Source organism: Xiphias gladius, chromosome 16, assembly GCF_016859285.1.
Source record: "Xiphias gladius isolate SHS-SW01 ecotype Sanya breed wild chromosome 16, ASM1685928v1, whole genome shotgun sequence".
Classification (NCBI taxonomy): Eukaryota; Metazoa; Chordata; class Actinopteri; order Istiophoriformes; family Xiphiidae; genus Xiphias; species Xiphias gladius.
Genome location: NC_053415.1, coordinates 21,637,437 through 21,662,643, shown reverse-complemented (window position 1 = coordinate 21,662,643; position 25,207 = coordinate 21,637,437). Strand labels below are relative to the sequence as shown.

The 25,207-nt window shown below is 40.5% G+C and overlaps 1 protein-coding gene across 1 annotated transcript; it reads right to left on the bottom strand.

Annotated features, from left to right (window-relative positions):
* Nucleotides 1-7: 7 nt before the first annotated feature.
* On the bottom strand, nt 8-23,220 carry fhip1b (FHF complex subunit HOOK interacting protein 1B). Its single transcript, XM_040148687.1, has 12 exons — nt 22,925-23,220; nt 17,145-17,655; nt 13,845-14,249; nt 13,228-13,458; nt 9,339-9,584; nt 8,577-8,744; nt 6,833-6,912; nt 6,263-6,432; nt 4,074-5,471; nt 2,547-2,725; nt 1,824-1,986; nt 8-341 (listed from the first exon to the last, which is right to left on the bottom strand). The coding sequence occupies exons 2-12, from the start codon at nt 17,271-17,273 to the stop codon at nt 31-33; spliced, it is 3,480 nt and encodes a 1,159-aa protein (XP_040004621.1). The 5' UTR covers nt 17,274-17,655; nt 22,925-23,220; the 3' UTR covers nt 8-30.
* Nucleotides 23,221-25,207: the final 1,987 nt, after the last annotated feature.

Genomic DNA, 25,207 nt, shown 5'->3' with positions numbered 1-25,207 from the left:
AGCTAGATTTGAGGAGTCTGTGTTTACTGTCTATTCCTCTGCCTCCTGGCTGTGAGGGAAGGGCAGAATGACGGCCTGCTCTTGAGCAAGGGCAGCCAGCTCCTTGAGGAACTCACAGAAGATAACGGCACAGTAGACGGCATTCTTCACCCGCAGCGCCTCAGCTTGCTTCTCCAGGCCAGATGCCCCTCCCCCTCCCGCGCCCCGGAACAGAGCGCTGTGCAGTGATTGGCCGCCGTCCCGTACGTGCGCGAGGGCCAGCTGAGCGGCATGCCGAGCCCGGGTCGGGCTGTTGGTGTGACGAAGGATCAGGTCTCCGAGAGAGGGCTTACGACTCTTCACTGGAAGAACATTAGTTTTAATGAGTCATAACAGTCATAACAGGGATTTGTGACTTGAAATTAACCTGAATTCAAAGTCCACTTACTAGGATTTTCCAGGCCTTGAGCTCAGATTTTTTTTTTTTTAAACAAATCTTTCCTCTAAACCTCTACTATACTGCAAACTAAGAAATTAACAAGTCTTTTCATCTAAGATTCAACCTTCAAAAGTAAAAAAATAATTTTAAAAAATTGCTAATGGGGTGAAATAAATTCTACTTCTTTCGAGTACAGTTTTCCTTGTTTCAGGTTTTTTTGAGACACGAATGTCAGCCTCAACAAGATGAAATAGGGAAATAGGTATTACAAAAGTGACATCTGTAGGAAGTTCCTAAAGTTGATCTGTGTTGAAATAAAGGTAAAATGTCATTGTGCTAGTAGACTGATTCTTCTTGGCTTTTTCTTTGCTGTCTATTGTTGTCTTACTTTACTTTTTGTTGTTTTCTTTTATATCAGGCTTACCTCTTACATTGCATGCATGTATATCCCTACGAACAATTTTTTGTTTTCACATTCTTTCTAATAATTACAGTAATGTGAAGCACTTTGACATTATCTATTTAAAATCTTTTTAACCTGTTAACAGACACACCCATTTTTGTGCACAAGCCTTAAAATAATGTACCCAAAATACAAAGGTTATGGTGATTTCAGTCATAATCCCTGGTCTCCTTTGAAAGGTAGCTCTTTAAATTTTACAACCAAAAGGTCAGAGTGAGTATAACAGATACTGAACCAAAATTACAGAGGCACAAACATGGAAGAAATGTAAATTTTAGCCTCACTTTGGAGCCATAGGCCCAAGTCTGACCCAGTTCTGTGTAAACAACTGTTGCATTGATATGGGGATCCTAAAATGCTTTGCACAGATAAAATCAGAAGAGCTTTCTCTTATAGCTTTCAAATAATGTATAATATGTTGAGGTTGTGTGAAGATTGAGTCCAGTACAGACCAAAACACACCTGAAGTATCACTATCAAGGCCAAAGCGTCCAACGGTGTATTTTAAAAAGGTTAAAATCTTTTCTTTTTTATCTTTTAAGGAAATTATTTGTCAGTAATTCTTCTGTTTTTAATTCCTTTTAAACTTAAATTGTATGTAAAGCACTTTGAAACTACTCCAGTGTCTGAGATGTGTTACATGATGAAACGTGCCTTCACTTTTTGAAAGAAAAGATTTTAGACTAATTAAGTGAGAAATAACTTGACGTGTGAAAATAAAAACTGACTTATCAACTCACACTTTTAGGCCTTGATAGTTAACTGAATCACAAATATACATGTAAAGAGGTTTGTTTTTGGTATTCTTCAAACTCTTAAGGAAAACGGATTCTGTTGCAGTACTCGACCATATACTGTCACAGTCTGTCTGAGCCGATATCGGCAACACGTGAAACCCTCACCTATGTGCGTAGGTGCAGTTTCTCCAGTTTCTATACTCACCTAGTGAATCAGAGCGCCGCAGGGTGGGAACAGCCGCGGGCGAGTCAGTCCAGTCCACTTTGCCTCGGGCCACGAGGTACTGTTGGGCTTTCTTCAGCATGGCGGGGAAGTCCTCATGGGAGGCTGCAAACGCCTCAATACGGTTCTTCACAGAACCTAGAACCTGAGGTGAATCGGGGGAACAAAAGGGTCAGAGTTTCAAAAACAGCTGCCTTGTCTTTGTTGATTACTGCATCAGTAAATTTAATTTTATGACTTTACAGATTCTGGCATTGAGGGTAAGACTAACATTCTTCCATAAGGCTCTGAGTGTGGAGCTAGAGAAAAGGCTATGGGGTCATTTGAATTGAGAGGGTTTACACCTCTTTGCGATTGTGAATGTGTTCACTGTCTGAATGAGTCGCTCACAATCTGTGGTGGTAAATTTTTTACTGACCAGTCCAGTATTAAGTATCCATTTACTGTATCTTCAATATGGGCAGCAAGAGAATAGAGAAAGAAACTCTCTATGCAAATATCATTGTGGGGCTGATGCTTTTGGAACCGGAGCGAGCACAGAAGTGCGGTTGGCTGGAAATGAACAACTAGGCCTAAAAACTATGCCTTAAAACTGTCATCACTTCAAGAGCTAATACAGAAACTATTTTTTCCAGTTTGTACTGAGTTCAAAGGAGGACACATAAGGCACTCCTAGTCCATTATATCCCAGGTGTTGCAGAGTACCTGGATCAGTGACTTGACACTGGGCTGGAAGACCATGTTGGTGTTGAGCAGGAAGGAACGTAAGAGGGGCTGAGGATAGCAGGCCAGCTGGGCCACGATGCCCGTGAGCAGGATGTTGACGTAGAATGAGTTTTGGAGCATGTTCTCCAGCTTGGCAAACAGAACCACCATGAAGGGACCTGCGGGGAGAAAGCTTATTGGATCACTGGATTGAAAGATACAGCAAACAACTTGAGCTGAACAGCATCTGAATAAGGTCAGGATGGAATCTGAGGCATCTTTGACAGCTTTTTTTTAAATAACTGAGATGGCGTGGAGGCTGTCAAACTGTGAATAATAGGCAGCAGGGTGCTTTAACAGCTTGTAGAGGTTATATGGGGACAATTTAACCCGACACCACTCTTCAGCACCATTCTTCCACTGTGAGTAAAAAAAAAATGTAATCTATCCCCTGTGAACTGTGGACTTAATGTAAAACAGGGGCTATAGAAACAGTTATCACAAAGGAGAAGAACAGTTTCCTCTTGGGGTGAATATTGCTACTAGAAATGTTATATAAGCACTAAGTCAGTACTCCTCGCTGTTTCAGAGATTTGACATGAAGAAACTTCATTCGAAGTGTCTAGCTTTGCTTTTCGGTACCTGAATTGGGTTCATATCCTGTTTGAAACATTATCAGTCACAAAAAAACAAAATGGTATGTCAGTGATGGGGAAGGATCAGCCCTTGTGCCAGGTAATCAGTGTGGTAGATTATACAGTATATCATTTTATTGTTATGTGGATAAGCAGCTTTCAGTAGAGGCTGACAGGGGCCTTTAGAAACCAAAAGACTTTGGATGAAAACATAAAATTACAATGGCAAAAAATGAAAAATGTGCTTCATAAACAGAAAAGAGATTTTCCACAAAAATAGTGGGGGTGTGAGGATTAAATGATACGAATCGGAAAACCATTGCAGTCAGAGAAACAGCTACTCAAACACAGAACCAATCCAAATTCTGCACTAAATTCAGAAAAAAGAAAAAAAAAAAAAAAAAAAACTGCTGCAGCTGTGTGTCTTGCTAACTCGCCGCACTCCACGGTGACACACCTGCTTCGAGCCACCCACAACATAGAAATCATCCTCCTTGGGGATTATGCCCAAAAAGTTATCCAATGTGTCACTGCCCCCAGGCTATTGTTTGTGTGGAAGAAGACATTTTCTGGGGCATTTTTGATTCAGTATTTGAAATAAAATTGAAAAAATAGATTTATTTGAGTCACTTTGATTATTGAACGGTAAAAATATCAAATCCTAATAGTCACTGAGTTGAATCTTATAGTTACAAATGTATCTATTATTTGTGTATCTACACATATAAATCAAATTGTCTGAGAGAGAGAGATACACGCCCCTCAAAAATAGTAATATACCATCAGTTAATGATGTCCTCATTCTGCACAAGTAGGCACTACTAAAAACTACAACCAATAAAGTTAGAACACTTTTAAAAATTAATTATGCAAATGACAATGTGAGCCTCACCTGTGTACGGCTGAGAGGCAGCCTGACTTAGTGGTCTGGTAGGACTACAGATGCCCACAGCAGACCCCTCTCCTTTTGTGTCACCTGTCAGCTTCGCCTCCAGGACCGAGGACAGCTGCTGTTCCTCCTCCTGCCGCTCCGCGGTCAGGGACTCTCTGGCTGTTTCCGCCTGCTGGCACGCTGCTCTGCTGCGCTCCTTCACGCGGTCTTCCAGCTCCCTCAGTTCCTGTGTGAAGGCCTCGATGCTGATGCCCTGACCGTTGGAGTCTCCGGGGAGCTGCGGGTCTCCTGGTGCCTGCTCCAGCAGCTCCTCAATGAGACTCTCTACAGATTGTTGCGTCTGGTTGGCTTCTGGAAGATCTGAGGATGCACTGTGTGGGTTTGAGGTGTCGCTGCTCAGCAGTTTGGTGTCAGACGCTGGCTGGGAAATGGAGCTCTGTGAGGGAACATGTTTAGGGCAAAGAGATTTTGCATCACTGATGTCACTGTTGCTAAAAATGGACTGTGGGAGACTGGTGCAGCTTTGGGAGGGGCGTGTGACAAGGGATCCATTTTGATTTGCATTTTCATCCAAATACTGCTGCTCTCCCAAGTCTCTCTTCACTTTCTTTACCTCCAGGCCTCTGTCCCGACTGTCTGAGCAACTGTCCCCCTGTGCCATCATTCCGTTATACATAGCCTGGTAGCTAATAGTGATGGCAGAGGTGGGAATGTGAGGAGCTGGGGACGAGGTGGCGTGGGAAGTTGACAGAGGAGTGGCTGAAGATGAGGAGGAGGGGACGAGAGGCGGTACAGGTTTTGGCAGGAGCTCCTCTCTCTGCAGGCTGCGTTTCTTGGACCGTGGTGTGAGGCTGATGCAACTGTTTTTGCCGATTGTAACGTCCCACTCGCCGCTGTCCCGCTCCGAGCTGCTCCACTCGGAACGTGCAGCAGCCACAATGGCCGCCCGCTGCTGGCCGGGAGGGGTGTTACTGCCTCCTCCCTGCTGGAAAGAGAAGTGCTCAGGGAACATCGCCATGGAGGGGTTGGAGGTAGGAGGAGGCGGGGGAGGAGGGGCTGTGTTCGGGGAGGGGTTTTCTCCATCATAGGGTGCCGACCAGTCACGGCAGGCCCAAGAGCAGAGCTCAATGCCGCGCCGGGCATCTTTGAGGTACTCCAGGTAACCCGAGTCCCAGTCCAGACACTCTGTGTGGGTCTGCTGCTGGTGCATCGGGCTGTCAGGGGACAAGGGGTGGGAGCTGGCAGGACCTGATTGTAGTGGCTCCATGCTGGTGGGGGTAGAGGGACCCCCTCCTCCTGATCCTCCTCCACTGCTCTGTTGGCGGATGAAGAAGGCTAAGCGGGACGGGGTGCTGGGTCTGGGCAGGGCCGGAGACTCTGTGCTCGGACTGTTCAGCACTGCAGGATAACAACATACAGATGTAAACAGGCGTTCGTTTTTGAACAACATTAGTAAGTTAATATCATATAAGATTTACTGGCTTTACAAGGCTAAAAAAAAAGTTTTTACTTAAGTTTGTTTTTATTCGCTATTACAATTATGTGTAGAAATTTGATCTTTCTACAGAGCCAAACAGTTGTCATGACAGAAAAACACTTAATAATTTATGCTCTTTAAATACTTCATTTGTTCACATAAATTAACAAAACATAACTTTACCAAATACTCTTTTTAGCACATGTTAAAAGGATGTCAGAAATAACATATTGTTGTTCAACAGGCAGACTACACTTATATGTACACGTAACTGATAGAATCTATACCTGGCAGAAACAGCGTCTCATGTAATATCACAAAACACAAAACGTTGTCAAGGCAAAACTTTAAAACACAGCTGTTCGCTGCTAATGCTCTGAGTGCTACTCCCTCACTGAGCAAAACTGTGACAATAACCTTTAATATCAGCTCCTGCTATTACAGCTACATGACACAAATTTAAGAACACAAATTTCTATTTTTGTGTATAGATACAATATTAATCCTGCTTCACCATTTTTGGTGTTTGTCAAATGGTCCTCACAAAGCATGGAAAAAGGGATGACTAAAGAGGCTGCACAATTACTTAGAAAAACACATACATTTCAACACAGTAGATGAAAACTAGAATTACTAACTTGTTCACTTCATGTGTACAACCACAGCTGTTAAGTGTGAATCGTTCCTTTTTCCAGAGGTGTTTGTTGCTCACCTTTGCCCCAGAATGCGTTGTCCTCATCCCGCTCAGCAGACTGCACGGCATTCAGCCGGCAGCACTCTGGGATCAGTGACAGAAACTTGTCTGCCGACTTTCCATAAATGTCAGTCTCCCTGATGGCACGACGCTGACTCAACATTACATGGGTACAGGGCAGTAGATACCTGGGAGCAAACACACAAACCACTTAATTTGCATTTACCTACATAGCCAATCCCTATTGAAGCTGTAAGACATAAAACCTTAACAGACACACAATTGGTGGCACAATTTTGTGTTTATTTGCCAAAATATAAACGTATTTCACAGATAAATAAAATAGCTAGTTTAAAGAACACAGATAGTACAACTAAAACCAGATGTCTGATGGGCAAAAATACTCTGTATTGTACCTTCCAATGATCACTACCAATACTGACTGTGAGAGACATAAATAAACCTTCAGTTAATAGGAATGCCTGAGTGCGGAGAAAAATATTTACTACTAGATTTGTGTTTTGCATATTAAATGAATCTATTAAAAATTTAACACTTGGGAAGAGATGCTCAGATGTGCAGACATACCTGAGAACGAGCTGCAGCATGATGTCTTCACAGTGCAGGGAGAGCAGGGTCCTGAAGAGGCTCAACGACACCATGCAGAGCTGCAGCACACACATATTAGAAAAGTAGTTTGAAAACGGCCATTATTCAGAGACAGGTAATATATATCAGTGCCAATTTACACATGATATGGCCAAAAAAATAAGAAAAAAAATAAAAAATTACATTTTCCCTTCAAAATTGCAGTGCTTTTATTTCCTGAAAACTTGTACATTTGAGTATGATTTAATACTTTAACCAGAAGGTATGAAGAAAAGTTTTTTTGATGTTGTGTTTTTACTGTTGTAATTTTGCCCATAATGACAATCAGTTATGGAGAAGGAAACATACTACATACAGTTTCACAACAAACCATCACATCAGTGTACAAAGTTTTTAAGATCTCTGTTTAACAATACGATATAAACCACGTGAAAATGACAGTTGATAAATAAACTTAACCACGTTACTGTTGCAGTGTCATTGTATTTGTTCTACCATTTTATCTGTGTCAAGTGTTGTTCATGCAACAGTTAGCTCAAAAGTGATGCATTCAGAGCATTTTATAGCATAACTAGAATGCTGGCCATTGCAGGATTTCTGACGGGCCAAAATGTTGAAAAACGACCTCTAAGATAAAAATTCCCAGATCCACCCCTTTAACTGGAACCACACCAAAATTTGATGGGCTCTTCCCTGGCCCATGACCCATGACCCATCCCTCCACCAAGGATGGTGCAAATCGGTTCTTTAGTTTTTGCATAATCCTGGTGTCAACCAAAAAAAACCAACTAGAAAAAGAGCTCAGTAGAGCACAGACCTCTGCCTCGGCCAATGTCAAACAACATTCACCAGACTTCAGAGGAAACATTTCTCATTCCTTGTAAATGATCCGGATCTGCCCCAAAATTTAATGGGTTCTTCCCTGGCCCATGCGCCATCCCTCTACAAAGTTCAGTGAAAATCAGTTCAGTAGTTTTTGCATGAACCTGCTGACAAACAAACAATCAAACAAACAGACAGACAGGGGTGGAAACATAACCTCCCTCCCTCAATTTTCAGGTGTGTTCCAGTAATGAAAAACAATTTTCCAGGGCATGTGGGCTCCCTGTATTCAATGGTGGGGCCACAGTGTAATGTTGGCAGGCAAATGATGGCCAATAACACAAAAAAAAAAAAAAAAAAACCAAACCCAAATCCAAACTGTTTTTATTGTTGTCCTCTACAGCCCTCGAAAACAAATGATGTTTTAACTACGACAAAGACGATAGCCATTGTGAAAGACTGTGGTTCCTGTCACAGATTTTTAAATCTCCCTTTCAAAGGGAGAAACTAACGACTCGATACAATGATGGAATTCCTGTTTCTTTTTCTTAAACACCATGATTGTCTCCCAGAGACCATAAATGTGTTTACTTTGAGGGATCAGAATGTATGAAACTAAAGATTATGTACACATGTCACTTTGGATTCCTCTACCAACTACAAACAATGTGCACCATGACAGTCAACAGATGCAGCAGAATTGATGACATTTATTTTCCGTGTTTGTTCTGAAAAAACAAATCATTCTGGATTCTGCTGCGTTTATTTTCAAATCAATTTTCTCTCTCAGCCCACTCGCCACCCACATTGCCTCGAAGCTGTATCTCACACACGCAAGCACACGCGCACGCGCACACACGTACACACACGTATACAGACCCGCACTCACACTTATACAGACCCTTGAATTGCTGCTGATGCGTGTGAGCAGTGTGTCCAGGATGGTGTCGTTGTCGTGGCGATGCAGCAGGATGAAGCGCAGGAAGGTTTTGAGGAGGGAAGTCTCTGTCACACTACGCAGGAAAAGGTCCAGGTAGGCGGTGCTCGCAATCATCTCATCCACCGACGACTAGACATTCACATTCACATGCACATACACACACGCAGACACAGAAATTTGGTATCAAAACTGAAAAAACGGCAATGACACAACTGTCCTCTGAATAATATGAAGTCTAAGAATAAAAACAGGCAATGAGACAATTTCATTATTATTTCAACATTGTTTGCTTCAACTCATCTGTTGAAGAAAGTCAAGCAAACAAATCAGTTCACGCAATTGTTCTACGTCTCCTGTTAATCCACTTCAAACAAATAACAAAAAATATCTTCCAGTAACTCATTGCGCCACGAGTGTTCAATTTCCATCTGTTACACATTTTGTTGGTCCACCTCAATCTGTTTTACTTAAAAGGGTCAATTTACCCAAATCGCAAAAAAAAAAAGAATAAAAAAAATTATTAACATTTTTCCACATACCCTCTATGCTCAATGGTATCCAGTCATGCAGACAGTTTGTGCTTCTAAATACCATGCAAAATAGAACACTGGGAACATTTTTCTAACATAAAAATAATTCCAATGTAAACTGGTGACAGGGAGGTCGGTCCGTGATTACCCAGCGTAACCGTGATCTTATGTCCGCCACCCATCCCTTTCCTACCTTATGCAGCGCGGGGCCCATGACGGGCACAAGGAAGCCATTGTGGAGGTAGTCCAGGAGCTGGTAGCGGACCAGGGGATGAGCAACTTGCACCACAGCGTTGCAGAACTCCAGCGAGTTCATGAACAGCACGAGAGACGACACGCCTATCCAGTCCTCCCGCCGCAGCGCGTGCCAGTCATCTCCTCGAACCTCAATCTTCCGGGGCAGGGACGAGTAGAGAGCGCTGAGGCCCGTCGCCAACACCTGAGGAGAGACAGAGAGGCTTCAGATGAGTCTGCTGATTCTCATCAGCCCCAGTGGGTCAGGTGGACTAAGGTGCTGGACAGCTCACAGGTAAAAATGTATGTATCCTTAAAGTACAAAGATTTTTAGCAGATTTTCACAGATCAATTACTTGAATTTTTAAAAATTAAAAAAACAAAAACAAATTAGTTTAGATTAGTAGATTGAAAGAAAATGACCCAGCACCCATTTTGATAACAGGCAAATCATTTAAGTCATTTTTCACACAAAGTATATTGGGTTTTTTGACTGTTGGTCCAACAAAGTAAGTTATTTCTTGATGTCACCATGGACTTTAAGAAGTTATGATCTTTATCAATTTGTTTACCATTTTGACATTTTATACAACAAATGATTCATCAATTAATCAAGAAAATGATCAGAATCTGAAGCAATAGTAACTTGCAGCTGTATAATAAAACCTTTGCATTCTAACCTTTTCATTAGGGTTTTGTCAAATGTTTTCTTGGACCAAAATAGTTTCATTAATGATTTAAAAATGTTGATAATTTCACACAATGACAATAAGACAGTCTGAAAATTTTAGTTTTAGTCACAGAGGTGACATGTTTATAATGTACATAATACTTGATAGCGTTCTCAGTTTGTTGTCTTAACACCACAAATGAATATGAATAGGTAGAACAGCTCACTTAGCTATCGTAGTCTCAAGAAATGGTTTGAATAAGCGTAATGACTTCCCACTATATATATATATATATATATATATATATATATATATATATATATATATATATATATATATATATATATATATATATATATATATATATATATATATATATAGACATGATGGAAAAGTTCCCATTTTACAGTCCAGGTAAAAATCCTCATGTTACTTAGTATTTTGACAACAGAGGACATTTATGAAACTTTATCTGTATCTTTTTTGATTTTTGCTTGCTTAACCGAGGCCAATATATGATGGAGAAACCTGGACCAGTTAGCCATGACTAAACACATGCAAACAATACATCAATCAAAATTCATCAAAAAAAAAACAAACAGCCGAGCGCTGAGACTGCAGGATGGGAGACCAGGGGAGTGTGTTTGTGATGAGCACTGCTTACAGTACTTAGAATGTGTGAGAATGCACCCAAACAGTGAGGCTCAGGCAGAGAGGAGCATTTGGTCCTGGATGCCACCTCCACTGCTCCTTCTAGCCAGTAAGTAGGTCAGACTGAAGCTACTGGAAGTAGGAAGAGTAGAAAATAGCCAAGCTAGCGCTCTAGCACCAACAGGCAGAGGACCAGAATCCTGACCACAGCATCAAACCACAGGACACAGACGTAAACATTACACAACACCATTCCCTTTCATAATGCGGTTTTAAAGCTAAAATGACGCTCAGCGGCTGCAATTAGTGACCAGAGTTTGGCAGTCAACACCGGATTTAGAACGATGGTGCCGACTTTCAAATATATGCACACATACCCTCAACTCGTACTAAGTCACAGTCAGAATGACGTCCGATGGTTAGGTACAACCCGATTTAGTAAATATGCATGTGAAAGTGCAATGAGTAAAATATGGCTCTTTAATTACATCTAGTGGCAGCTGTAGGAAACTACAACAACAAAAGCAGACGCAGCTTACTGGTGTTCCTTAACAAACTCCCCTTACTTTTTTCTTATTTACAGACTTGGTGAAAATACACAAGAACAGATACACTGAATGTTTTTACTATTTTACCTAAATTAAAAGTCCACCCCAAGTTCAATCTTCAAAAAATGTTTTAAATCATCGTAGTTCTTTTAAAATGTGACTAAGAAAGATCATTTTTGTTTACATCTGGATTGTTTTTTGAGGTGCCTGGCTCTGTGAACTGCTATGTTCAGTAATGTGGTTAAGTTTCAGTTAAATTTGCTGATTAGCCACCCTGGAAGTTTGGAAGTTACTGATTTGTGTAAAACAGCAGCAGCAGTAAGGAGTCTGTATGATACAGGAAGATTTTCAATGTACGCGTTTATCTTAAACAGTGTAAATGTGTGATGCTGGTTGGGGTGGTTATTTTTTCAGATGTTTCAGGAAGCCCGTGTGAGTTGAGACAGAGCTGATAGGATGTAGATAAGGATGAATGGTCTGTCAAAATGCATAGTCATCTCCTTCCCCTTCCATTATCACACACCAACTCTGATGCCTCAGAATGAGACAGCATGCGCGCGTGCACACACACATGCACACACACACGCACACGCACCCACACGCACCCCACACGCACCCACACAACCCCATACCTCTTTCTTAAAAGTAGTGTTGAAAACAAGCCACGGTCCCACATTATAAGCTGCACTCAACTATCACATCATTGAAGAGTAGGTTTTTTATCACACTGATGGCCCTTTTCTCTGAAAGCCAAAATTGACTATAAATAATGCAGTTGAGCCCGATATATTATGCACAGTATTACGCAGGAAAGTGAATGAGATTTAAGTCAGCTAAGCCAAAAGTTGAATTAAACCATTATAGCATCAAAGAAAGGAAAAGGTTGGATATTTCCAAATATTTCCTTTTGAAACAAGCTCAGTGGGATTTACCTTGTTGATAGAAATTGAAACTGTATATTGAGACTATTTATACAATGTCAAACCCAAATGATCAGATCTCGGCTTTTCTTTAGAATCATGAGTTAAGTTCTACCTCACTGGCTTCTTAGGTGCTTTGATTTAAGTTTGATTTCTCCCCTATCAACCATATGCTGTGTTCTACCAGTGTATTGTGGAGAAAAAGAATTGACCAAAACAAAAAGCAAACATCAAATACCAAGAGTAAGGACCAAACCCACAACACCAACAATTTCCAGCTGAAGATCTCCAAGAGGACAATAACAAAACTCTCCGCAAAACTCAATCTCACTAATTATCACTAAAAAAAAATTCCAAAAACAATGATGATAAACTGATTTAGAAAACAAACTGAGTAATTTTCAATAAATGTATCTGTTCTGCATTTGGATCAATCCTCATCTGCACATTCAGCCTATTAGGCTTACATGTATAAGGCCAAAACAAAAGGGAAAAAAAAACAAAAAAACAAAAAAAAAAACAAAACATGTTGCTGGAAATTAAAAAATGAGCGACCGTGCGGAGAGTCAGACATCCACACGAGACAAGCAGAGTGATATCTGTTGCAAGATACGTGGGCGACCTGTACCGATGAAGGTGGGAAACACAGCAAACCTTTTCCACCATTTGAAACGGTAACGTTACCATCCCAATCAGTATATGGAGAGCCGAAGTCAGCCGTCCCACACTGATAGCAGTCATAGCCAGATTCACAAAAATAAAGCCTTTTAATGGTAATGTTAGATCTCTCACACACACACACACACACACACACACACACACACACACACACACACACACACACACACACACACACACACACACACACACACACACACACACACACACACACACACACACACACACACACACACACACACACATCGATATGTATGAAAAAAAAATTACTGTGATAATATTTTTGGCCATTTTTCCCAGTCCCACCTACTACATAAAACATGTAAGAATCCTCAAACACTTTCCATGACAACGTAGTTTTCATGAGCAACATCACTCACCGGGCAGAAGTACGAGTTCTCAGAGATGTAGCGTGCCACGGCTTCATGGCTGGCTGAGGCCGCCATGACCAGCAGAAGCGCGTCTCGGGCCTGCTGCCCGATCGCTCCGTCCCGGTGGATGAATGGCACGAGGAGGGAGAAGATCAGCAGGTTGGTGGAGCCCTGCTGGGCCGGTGCTGCCCGGAACAACATCTCTAGAACCACTGGCTGCCGGGCCATGGTCACACAGACCTGGTGGAGATTTAAAGAGTCACAATAAAAAAACTCTAAAACTATAGAATAGTATGTCAAAAGTATGCCAGCTATCATTCCTTGGTAGGTTGTTATAAGTAACATGAAAACTCTGTGCTACACAATGTTATCAACTAAAATAAAAAACTGTAATCATAGTCTACCTCAGTTATTCAACATGTGCTTCTTTCCGATCGCCAAGACTAGAAAATCTACGCAGTAGTTGAAATAGTCAGTGTAGGGCATCTAGGCGTTCTAGGTCTCAATAATCTTAAGGTCTGTTCTCAGCTTTATATTACGTTCTGCAAATTTGTCTTGAAGGTAGAACGTGTCTATTGGTACCTATACACGCATTAGAAAAGTGTATAAACTGGAGGTGAGTTTACCTGGTTGAGCAGCAGTACCAGGCTGTTCTCCAGGACGGAAGGACAGCCAAGCTCTGGGTCAGCACAGGCTCCCAGCAGCCTCAGCAGGGGGTGGAGAACGGCTGTGTGCTGCAGCAGAGGCTGCTGGGACTGGCCGATGAGCATCTCAAACAGCTTGAGCAGCGCCCCCTGGCTGTCTGGGTCCAGGCCACGGCGGAGGTGCCACTGAACCAGGCACTCCAGAATATTCTCAGTGACCACCAGCTCCAGTATGGGGCCCATGGGTGTTACGCTGGGGTCACCCTCTGAGCTCTCAGCAGGCCTCTCCTCTGCCAACAGACATAACATCTGGTCTGTGTGATTCCTCACTGCTGTCAGGTCATCGCTAGAGGATGAAGGCTCGTGCTGCTCCAACACCCACGAGACCTGAGTAAAAGGAACAGTGTTTCAGTGTAATATTCAACTCTTAACATTGCTTTGATGAGGAGTTAAAAAATAACAAAAGTGTGGCCTCTAATGGGCATTTTATTCTATTTCAGCTGGCCTCTGAAAAAGTTTTGAATTAAGTGGTTTTATGAGGCTTTGTAAGACAATAATCTGGTCTTCAAGGATTTTGTTTCATTTGTTTTATTGGCCTTTTTCACAGCAGACATTCTGCCATGTCACAGTAGGAAAAGACCAGGTGTAAGCAGTAAAATTAAGGATGGCTGCTTTGGTCAAGGTCCTGTTATTATCTGTAGTTTCACTGTCACAGTGGCTGTGTCCAAAATCAATATAGGGAGTGGTAAATGAGTGAACAATGAAATGATTTGGGACACAGACAACATGGAATACAGGTATACTTTAATAGAACGTAGCCTCCATGAATGTCATTAGTAACAACTGTGCTTTTTCTACTATGACAAATCAAAATGTTTACTGTGAAAAAAGCCTGTTGTCAGATGCACTGTAAATTCTGAAGATCTTTGCCCCTTTTGTCATGCTGAAAAATGTGCAGGGTGTATATTCTAGCATTAATTATATATTTTTAAAAAAATTAGATATTATGCAAGCACACAAATTAAACTTTAACATTTTTACAAATATATTTTTATGCAATTTACTGAATTCTCAAATGTATTGACAGATATTAAACATGCAATAAAAAGTAATTATTTGCAATGCAACACGTTATGTTTTTTATTTTTATTTTTTTAGATCGAATGTAACAAAATTGTATAATAGGGGTGTAAAAAAAAAAAATGAACAAATCGACGAGCCAGGGTTTCATAACATTTATCAAGGTGTCTACCAGTCAGCATGACTATAGCAATGATGAATCTGCATATCTGTGAGCAGCTTGTGCAGATAAGAGATGTGCTTCTGCGTTTTAGCAGCTTGAAGTGTGTGGTAAATGTATGAGCTGAAAGCCAGAGCCCAGCGACAAACAATATTGCTGGGAACCAATTTGGTGAGTGTTGCACGACGCATACATGTGTTTGTATACACACACTTTCCTACAGAACCAGTCTCCTTTATTTTATTATATGCATTTACATGTAACTGAATAATAAACACATACACTTCTACTCTCTTCTTAAAAAGGATTGATTTTCTCAAAAAACTGACCGGTTGCTCCAGTTTCCTTCCAGTTAACACATGCATGTTATGTACAGCACTTGGAATCCTGCACCTACACGTAGAAGTAGTTTATTATCTTGTGGATCTGCTCCAACTGAATTGCAGCCTATTAAGACAACTGTCTGCTTCTTCTATAACAAACTTCTCCTTGAAGAATTAGTAAGTATCCAGGCAAAACGTCTGGTCTAGAAAGAGGACAGCTTCAAAGCTTCCACACATCAAAAACCTCCACTAACAGACCCGTAAAAAATCACTTTTCTTCTCATGCTTTCTCAGAGCAAATTCAACAGTCGGGCAGTGGCGAGGCTCTGTAACCTATAAAGTTTCAGTCAGTGATTGGACACGAGCCAGTCACACTGTTAAAGCAGACCAACTGACAAGTCACCAACACTGGCGCTGCGAACTGAATGTTTGTGCTTCCACACATGGTGTCTGGAGAGATAATCATTCACTAAAAGAGCCTTAAAATTCAATCTGGTCTCTCCCCAATTTGTGCTTAAGAAAAAGTGAACATTTAATTCTTATCTGTGTGAGAACGAAACATGCAAATATTTTCTCAACCATGGTAAATAACTTTAATTGTGCAAGGGTGTAAGACATTTAGTGCGGAAACGATTAAACAGTTAATTGATCAACAACAACAACAAAATCAGTTTTTGATGCATAAAAACATTATTTTGATTATCAATTAATAAAGTTATTTTCATCAAGCAAGACCATTCACTGATTGTAGCTTCTCAAATGTGAGGATTTTCGGCCAATTTCTGTTGTTGATCACTGTAAACTGAATATCTTTGGTGGACAAAATATCTTTGGTTGGTTGGTCAAAAAAAGCAATTTGAAGAAGTCACCCGGAGCTCTGGGAAACTGCGATTATTATTCTGACATTAAATAGACCAAATTATATAAAGAAATTAATTTATTTTTCTCAGCCCTGAACAGGTAAAAATTATTATAATATTTGAGGTATGCTAAAATAGCAATTTGCAGTGTTGTTTGTGATATAAATATCAATGCACTAACAACTATCACTGGATTACTTTGATACTGAAGAAAACTTAAAATTTGAAGGGCAAATGAGCAGATTTATTAACGTTTATTCATGATGGAAATATAATGAGATAAGATAATGATATAGTCAGAAGGGTTAAGAAACACTGTATCTAAAGGTATGTGTATCATATCCGTGTATTCAGATTTGACCCCAAGAAGAAGTAGTGAGATTTGTGACGCAAAGTGCTGCAATCGGGCCCTAAGGGATATAAAGTACCTTAATTGCCTCCATGAGCTGTGTGTCACAGCCAATGCTGCTGCTCCAATTGCTGACATAATAATCCAAACCACTTATTTTGAAGGGAAACACAGGTAATCACACCACGTTCTACGTTCTACGTGCACACACAGTTACATTAAGTACTTGAAAGTAAGTGGTTTGGATAAGATTGTTCAACTGAGGACTTTAAAAACCTTTCTGATGGCCTGTGTGCCTGCCCTGTATACTTTGCAGTTAAGCAGAGTATAGCAGATATGCTGTGTTTCCACATCTCAGATATGAAATTTGTGAGTGAAATCTTATTCAGGAAACTAATATCCACGTTGTAAAAATGAGAGGTTGAGTCCACAACGTGTACAAATGGCATTATAATAACAAAATATATAATATAATCAAAATTCAAGAGAAGAGTTATGTCTCCAGCTCACCTGTCTCCAGTGGTTCTCAAACACCATGAGGCAGGTCTCTGGGTCAGCAGTGCAGGGGCTGGAGGGGGCAGCGTTCCGGCCGGACCGACTCCCAGGACCCCGTGGGTTCAACCTGCTCAGCCAGCTCATACTGGACCCGGTTGAAGGCAGGTCAAAAGTCACAAGAACTCAAAGAAGAGGGAAGGAGTTCCAGTAAAAGGTCAGAGTACAACAGAAAGCAGAAAGAAATTAACAGGGAAGAAAGGGAAAAGATGATGTGGGAAGGAGAGTGAGAAGGGGAGGAGAGAATGGGGATAAAGGGGAGGGAAAGTGTATCCAAACAGAGAGACGGAGAGAAGGAGAGGAGGAAGCGAAAGAGGTCAGCTGTACGGACTGTCACTGCCAGTCAGTGTACATCTAGGAAAAGCCCACTGCTGCTTTAGATACTGTGTGACCCTGTCCTCCCTGTAGACCCTGTCATCCAGTCTGAAGCCAACACCACTCCATAGCCAGTCAGGACGGGCACTCTGTGCTGTGTAAACAAACACAAAAACAGAACATACACAACATGTAAACCTCAAAACATAATCAATGACATATTTTCCCAATCTTTCAAAGCCTTCTTTTAAAGCTCCACAAATATAACTGTGCAACTGTGTTTTTTTCAAATGTTCATTACCAAAACATCTTACTGTATATCCTTTGCTTTGGTTTCCTTACAGAATCTGGATCGGTCTGGGCTAGTGCAGTGCTTTACCCTACAATTATATAGGTCGTAGGCCTATCAGGTCAACAGAGTCGTCAAAGTGTATCATTAATGTCAACATTTCTCGGGAATAGACAAATATTCTATCAGTGTATTTAATTTCATATTCACAATATGTAAGTATATATTGTGAAACTGTATGTTTTCTTGAAACTCTGAACAAATTTAAAGATAAAATAACCAGATGGGAACGTCCAGAATCCAGTGCATTAAATATCTGAAAAATCAAGATACGTCATCACATTGATGAAAAAAATAATTAATTTTTGCCGTAGAGCTTCTGTTTTTTCTGTGTATTCCTAAACAAACATAAGTCGGCCTCTACAGTATGTTGTTCCCAGGGAACCCATTCAGTCCACCTACAGCAAGTCCACCTAAAGCTTGACATGGAAGTCACTGTCTACTAGGGATGCAAATTTCAACCACTTTTGCTGCTTTATTCATTGGCCAAGTTAATGGTAGATTAATCATTAAAAGCTTATAAACATTGTCAGTGTCACAGCAAGTGTCACCACATGTAACCCATGTCAGTCGTGACTGACATTGGGGAATTTTTTCCCCACAACAATAGTAAATTCAGTATTTAAATCAGAACTTAAATAAAAAAGTTAATTATTTATATCAAAAATATTGCCATCCACCTAAAATTGCTGCTCCTGTTCCAACTAACTTTGTTCAACAAACTGGCCAAAACATTAGGAAGCTTAAACGAAATATTTTTGCACAATTTATGGGCTTTACAGAGGGGGATACATTAGACGAGATTCTACATCCAGGAAACTTCAAAAAAAGCATCTGTTTTTGTATCAAGGTTGTAGATGACAAATGCTGACATCAAGTAAAAACTTAAAATTGTCTCTTAGTAGTTTTTTATTTGAGAATATGAGCGAATCTACATGGTCAGAGCACAGTTGTATGTAAAGAGTGTTCTCTGCAAGTCTAATAAAAACATTTGGTTGATCAGTTTTGCACAATATCACAAGGTAGCAAAGATAAAAGAGGAGGCAGCCAAAGTGAACTGATAAGGAGTTGCAGGCAACACTTGCATACTTCACTAGGCAAACTTAAACCGCCAATGTGTCGACTTTTTTTTTTTTTTTTAAATTAGAGACACCTTTGGTTTGACACTTTTCCATATTAAAGACATGGAATTTCAGCATGCAAGTCTAACTGACACCTGTATGGATTGAACCCGATTGCACAAATCCTCTCGCTCCACCTTTGTAGAAGTCTGTTACTGCATTCTTGATCCACTGATTATTAAGAAAGTCCCTATGCCCTTATTTTACTGCTCGCATAAATTATTTAATAGATGAGAGCCTCCATCTATGTTTTTCTTTTGTTTGTTTTCTTAAAAATTAAGTAAACGACATACTGGTTTCTCTAAGTGGGGTAAGGAACTAAGAAAATATGCTGTTGAAAATCTTCTGAATATCAAATAGTCTCCACCTGCAAGTCTGAAAAACATTCAGGTTTACCGCAACATACGGTAGCTAAATACACTACTTCCACGTTGCACTATCACATCCTCATAGCTCCAAAAATATCTGCCGGAAGTAGTGTATTTAGCGATTTATTGTGAGGATTATTTAGAAACTACTGAACAGATGGATCAACAGTTGAGAGGTGGATTATGCTAAAGATGTGGTTTTGATGTTGTGATGCCGTTTTTCTGCTGTGACTCTGGGTTTGCTGTCCTTCATGAACAAGAGGGCTACAAACTCTATAGAACCACATTTCAAGGCTATTTAATGCTCATCGTCGGCAGTGCATTCCTTTAAGAGAAACCGGACTATCAAAGTTAGATTTCTGCTGGGAAAAAACCTGAATTCACTTTAATGCATTTAGTTTAAAGTCAAATGACAAACACACTGCTTAACTGAGCTTGAAATCTATTTCTGAGAAACCTTTTGCTTTAATCTCCCAAGTGTTTGAATAAAAGATAATTCATGGGACCCCTCCGGTGAGTCCAGCGAGGTTCATGAGTTCAGTGTCCCCATGTTAAAATGGAAGTGTAGATAAGTAAATGTTAAAGGACCATGTGTAGGATTTTGTAGCATCTAGTGATGAGGTTACAGATCGCAACTAAATGAATACCCCTCCGCTCAGACCTTCCTTTCCAAGCGTCTAGAATAAGCTTAGGTGGACTTCAGGTGACGTAAAAACGCGAAAACCCCTCTCTAGAGCCAGAGTTAGGTTTGCGGGTTCTGGGCTACTGTAGAAACATGGCGGTGCAACATGACGGGCTCCATGGAAGAGGACCCGCTCTCTATCTAGGCATTAAAGGCTCATTCTAAGCTAATGAAAACACAACATTTCCTAGTTTCAGGTGATAATACGCTAATGAAAACACAATTATGAATATTATAATCCATTTCTGCAAATAGATCTGCCTAAATCCTGCACACTGGTCCTTTAAAGTAGATTACAAATTTGTTTGGTAGTATTATTGTGGCTACATGATATGGCTACATGGCTACAGATTTGACGACTTCTGGCTCGACTTCCCTAAATCGATAAGGCACCGTGCTTTTCTCCACTGAATTTCTCATACAGCAGCTGACAAAGTGTTTAACAGGCCGTCAGTGGGTGAGTCAAAGTTTACTCATGAGATAATTCAGCCTTTTCTTTTAAAGCACTAAATGAATCTATATCTAGACATGAACGGGCAACCCCCGAAGTGTCAAAACTTAGATACAGTATCTACAGTCTGCCTATGATTCACCATAAATGCAATTACTTTAAAGGCACGTCAGCCAGTCTGCCTCAGCATTTCCCACAAATATGAGCTATACCACATTTGGCAATTCAAAATGCGTTCTATTTTCAGGTCACACACAGAGCTTCATAAAAAACACCCATAAAATGAGTTCAAGGTTCAACTACAGATTCCACTAAAGGGAGGCTGCCTCTGAGTTTGTCAAAGGTTAGTGATCAAACACACCATACCACAGCCCGTCTTGACTGTTATAATCTCAGAGCACAAAGTCTAGAGGCCAAGATATACTCTCTCAAAAGTTCAGACAGACTGTAAGTTGAGAAAAGCTCCTTTCCAAAGTTTCTGTGATTTCCTGCAATGTACAAACTGAGAACCACACCTGCTTTCTGTACGAAATGTCCAGACATGCACATGTGTGAAAACAGGCAGGGCTCCAAGGTTTTTGTCAATTCTGTGCATCACATTCCTCACATTTCTACATCTGTCATTATCTGTTTTCAATGTTGAACCACAATGATCACATCTCTGTTTGCAGTGATAGAAGCAGTGAGCTTTCATAGCAGAGACAGGACAGATGTGACTGAAGTCTGTTCTGAACAGCTCTGACAGATGATACGGACACTTGTTTCATATATTTTAAAACCACTGGGGCAAAGCTGATCTTTAAAACACTGTTTACTGATCTCTTGTACCAACCAATACTTCCGCTCTGTAACCACCACTCCTCACTATCACAACCAGTTTCTCCACCAACCCTCAAAGATAGTTGGCACTTCACAAAAGTATGTACAACTGCCTTAAAGTACACTGTTATGGCAAAACACGATATAAGACACATGTAAACAGGGGATATATTACAAAAGTAGAAGGGTACTAAGAGAGTGCAGACCTCCAACAAGGCCAATGTCAAACAACAATCACCAGACTTCAGAGAAAAAAATTCTAATTCATAGTAAATGATCCAAATCTACCCGAAAATTTAATGGGTTTTTCCCTTGTCCATGCGCCATTCCTCCATCAAGTTCGGTGCTAATCGGTTCAGTAGTTTTTGCATTAAAAAAAAACAAAACATAACATAAAATGTAAGTAGTTTTGAGTGTTTTGAGTTTCAGCCCTAATATCATTTTTTTTTTCAATATCTTACATGATTTATAAAGAACTCTTCCTTATATTTAGAGTCAAACATCAAACTTCCCAAGCGCATTACTGCTTACATTTGTCTTAATACAGAGAAGCTGTATGAAAACTTTGCTTACATTAAATGCAGTATTGGGCTGCAAATAATGATTGTTTTCATTTTCATAAAAATAACTGATTGGCAATTGATCTTGTGTCAATCAATTAATTGGCTAATCATTTAAGATCTAATGCATTTTAGAAATAGCAAAATTTTATGTGCACTAAAGTTTATTCTTGAGCTTGGAAACAGTGCTGACTACGGCTGTAAAAGCCAATAGTAAGTGGACCTTGAGTTAAGACAGTAAAACTAGAAAAATTATGATTTCAATCCGGAAATATGTGATCAAAGAATAAGTAAAGAATACTTGAGTCTGGCCAAGCATTTGCTGACTTCCATACTTTAAAATTTTGGATGCTATGTGCTACAAAACACAATTAAGTGGATATTCATTTTCTGTCAATCCATATGTCCATCACGATATAATCTGTTTCAGTACCGTGCACATTTAGTGCAACTTCAGGCATTTGCTCTTGATCAAGAGAACTGATCAACTCAATTTTTTTAACTGGATTTAGATTACACATCAATGAAGAGTTGACCGATTTTGACAAATTGGGGAAAGGTTAAAGACAACTTCCAGAGCACTCCTTGGGCCCGAGTTTCAGGAAACACAATATTGCCGTGTTTAATTCAGGACGCTAACGTTTACAGACCGTAATCATGCCAAGGCAGGCATCAGTCACTGACTGCAGTGCTTTGGGTCATGTGTCCCCCTTCACTCTGACAGACTGTTAGCGCACCTTAATAGCTCTGAGCCTTGCAACCATCAAACAGCGACGACCTTGCCTTTAAACCCGACTGTATATTGACCTTCTCTCATTAACACTTGAGCTCTACATCTCATCTCGCAGGCATCACCCTGCACCAAAACCTCCTATTATCCAGGGCGGAGCGGTTTGCGTTGGATTCCGTCGGAAAACAGCAATCAATGCGCTTCAATTGCGAGATGATGTAGCAAGCTAGTTGATGGTACAAAGATAACTGGCTAGCTTCGAAATGTCAACCGTGTAGGTAGTTAATGTATCCAGCTGGCGTGCTGGAGCTCTTCAGTGCTAGGTAATTCAGAAGTGACTTACCTTGGGTGTTTATATTTGTCTCAACAGTTGTTTCGAGTTGCCGATGTCCGCGGATACCCGCTAGCTGGTTGCTAGTAAGTTAGCGCTGGTGGGCTGCTAACGACTAGCTGCTAATGAATTCCACAATGTCAGAGCAGTGAACGGATGAACAGCGCGGCAGTAACCTGGGGATGACTGGCGGGCTACAGCACACTGAGCCGGGGAAGCTGACAAATTAACCACTCCTTCACTCGGGCTGCTGTGCATCCTGTTAGCGACAAATAAACATCCCATTTGATGATTTCTCAAATACTCTTCCCTTTCCCGCAGCCATCTTACTTTAACTCCTCCTACACGGCTTCTCTGACTCACACCTCCACACTGCTGCTCCACACTGCCGTATGAAGGCTTACATTCTTGACCGTGGTGGTAAAACACGAGCCCCAACTGAAAGTCCGCTTTTTTTCCCTGACGTTTCAACTGTCTCGCACCATCTCCAACACTTTGCTAAGCTGTCTTGGAGGTGAACACGTTGACTGCATCCTTCTGGCTTCGGGCGTCCTGTGTTGGCCAGGGACACTGCAGCGAGGTCTATCCCACTTCCATAAAGTTGGGGGGACTCAAAGGACAAATTTTAAAAAAGGAGTGGTCAAAATCAAAGCAGCGGGGACAGAGAAACACAAACTTTTACTCCCCAAAAGCTCTAAAAAGGACGGATCCTATACATTTCCCCTAATGCAACATAAATACTGTCTTTAATCGAGAGCCAAAATGAAATCAGAACCTCTGGGTTCTGTTCCCGGAGTAAGAAAACTTAAAGCAGCTATGCTAATCACTAAAACTACAGCCCACAGTAGTATTTTGAAAAACCATCTAATATTGTGGTTTATTTATATTTATGTTTTGGGTGGCCTTTAACAAACGCTATTTTTCCTTAAGCAGTAGACCTTTACAGGCTAAAAAGAAGCTCAACAGAAGAGGCGAGCTCATGAGCAACTGAGAGATTGAATTGAGTTGCAGAAGCTGTTGAGAAAGTGGTTATCCCGGACCAGATGTCATGACCTCAGTTAAATGTTCCACCCTCCTTGCCTCCTACTGTAAATACTCATATCTTATATCCACACCCCACACATTCAGTTTGTAATGCAAGTCCTCTGGTAATAATTTCAAGCCTCTGACCCAAGCTGGAATAACCCTGATGCCATCACTATGGTATTGTCTTGGTTATTTTTTCTGAACTTTAGAAAGCCCTACCTCCAGAGCCCCAGAAGGCACCATACAGGTTTAATAGTACTCCATGTGGTGAGTCATTAGAACTTCATGTGTAAAATCTTTTAAAAGTTGAACACAACAGTTCATTCTTGACCTCGGAAATAGTTTGACAAACTGTTGTCTGCTCATGAAGACTGTGTGATATGGCTGAAAGGTCTGGAAAAAGCTAGTTAGTGAACTTTGAGTTGGGATTGTTTTGTCAAAGTGCTCATGATGGTTTCTTGTCATTATGAAAGGTTGGTATTTAATGCTCTATGTCAGTCTGTTAAGCTTCAATCTCTCTGTTCAAGGCAGTTCATCTGGGCAGTACAGAAGTATTACCAGCAAAAATATACTAAAGTTTTAATACTGTAGCTGGTCAAGTATATAGGGAAGGTGGAGGGAATTCTAACAATTTAATGTGGCATTACTGTTGGGTAGGCATGTGATATCTAATATATGTAATAATGAAACACCAGCCCAATGAAACATTGCAAATACAAAAGAGCAAAATGCAAAATATAATACAAATACAACTGTATTTTCAGTTCTTAAGATTTAATCAAAGGTTTTCATTCAAACTCGGATTTGCATTTTCAGTCTGACATGTTCTATGTTCCCAGTTCCTGTTTTTTCAGTTTCACTTTCAAAGTTTTTCTTGCAAATTTCCCATTTAAAAATATACATTTTTCATTTAAATATGATATTTACTTTTTTGTTTTTTGTAAATAATTAATTTGGCTAGATTTTTTTCAAAATTAGAATAATAATAATGTCTCTTTTGATTTTTAGTTCTCTTTAATGTGAAATATAGTATTTAAAAGTACATATAGGTATAGTGCACTGTGTGTATGTTCATTGACAGTGACACATTCTCTGTTGTTTGGGCTCTATACTCCAGTCATTGTTTGTTGGCTCTAGCAGCCTCTGGGATGTGCAGACGATGACCTCTCTGGTTTTCTAGGGGAGGGAAGAATTCCCAGAGGACACATGACATCTGTTGTGCTTTCCTTCCATAGAGACCAGCATCACCAAGCAGTGCTCAGGTGGACC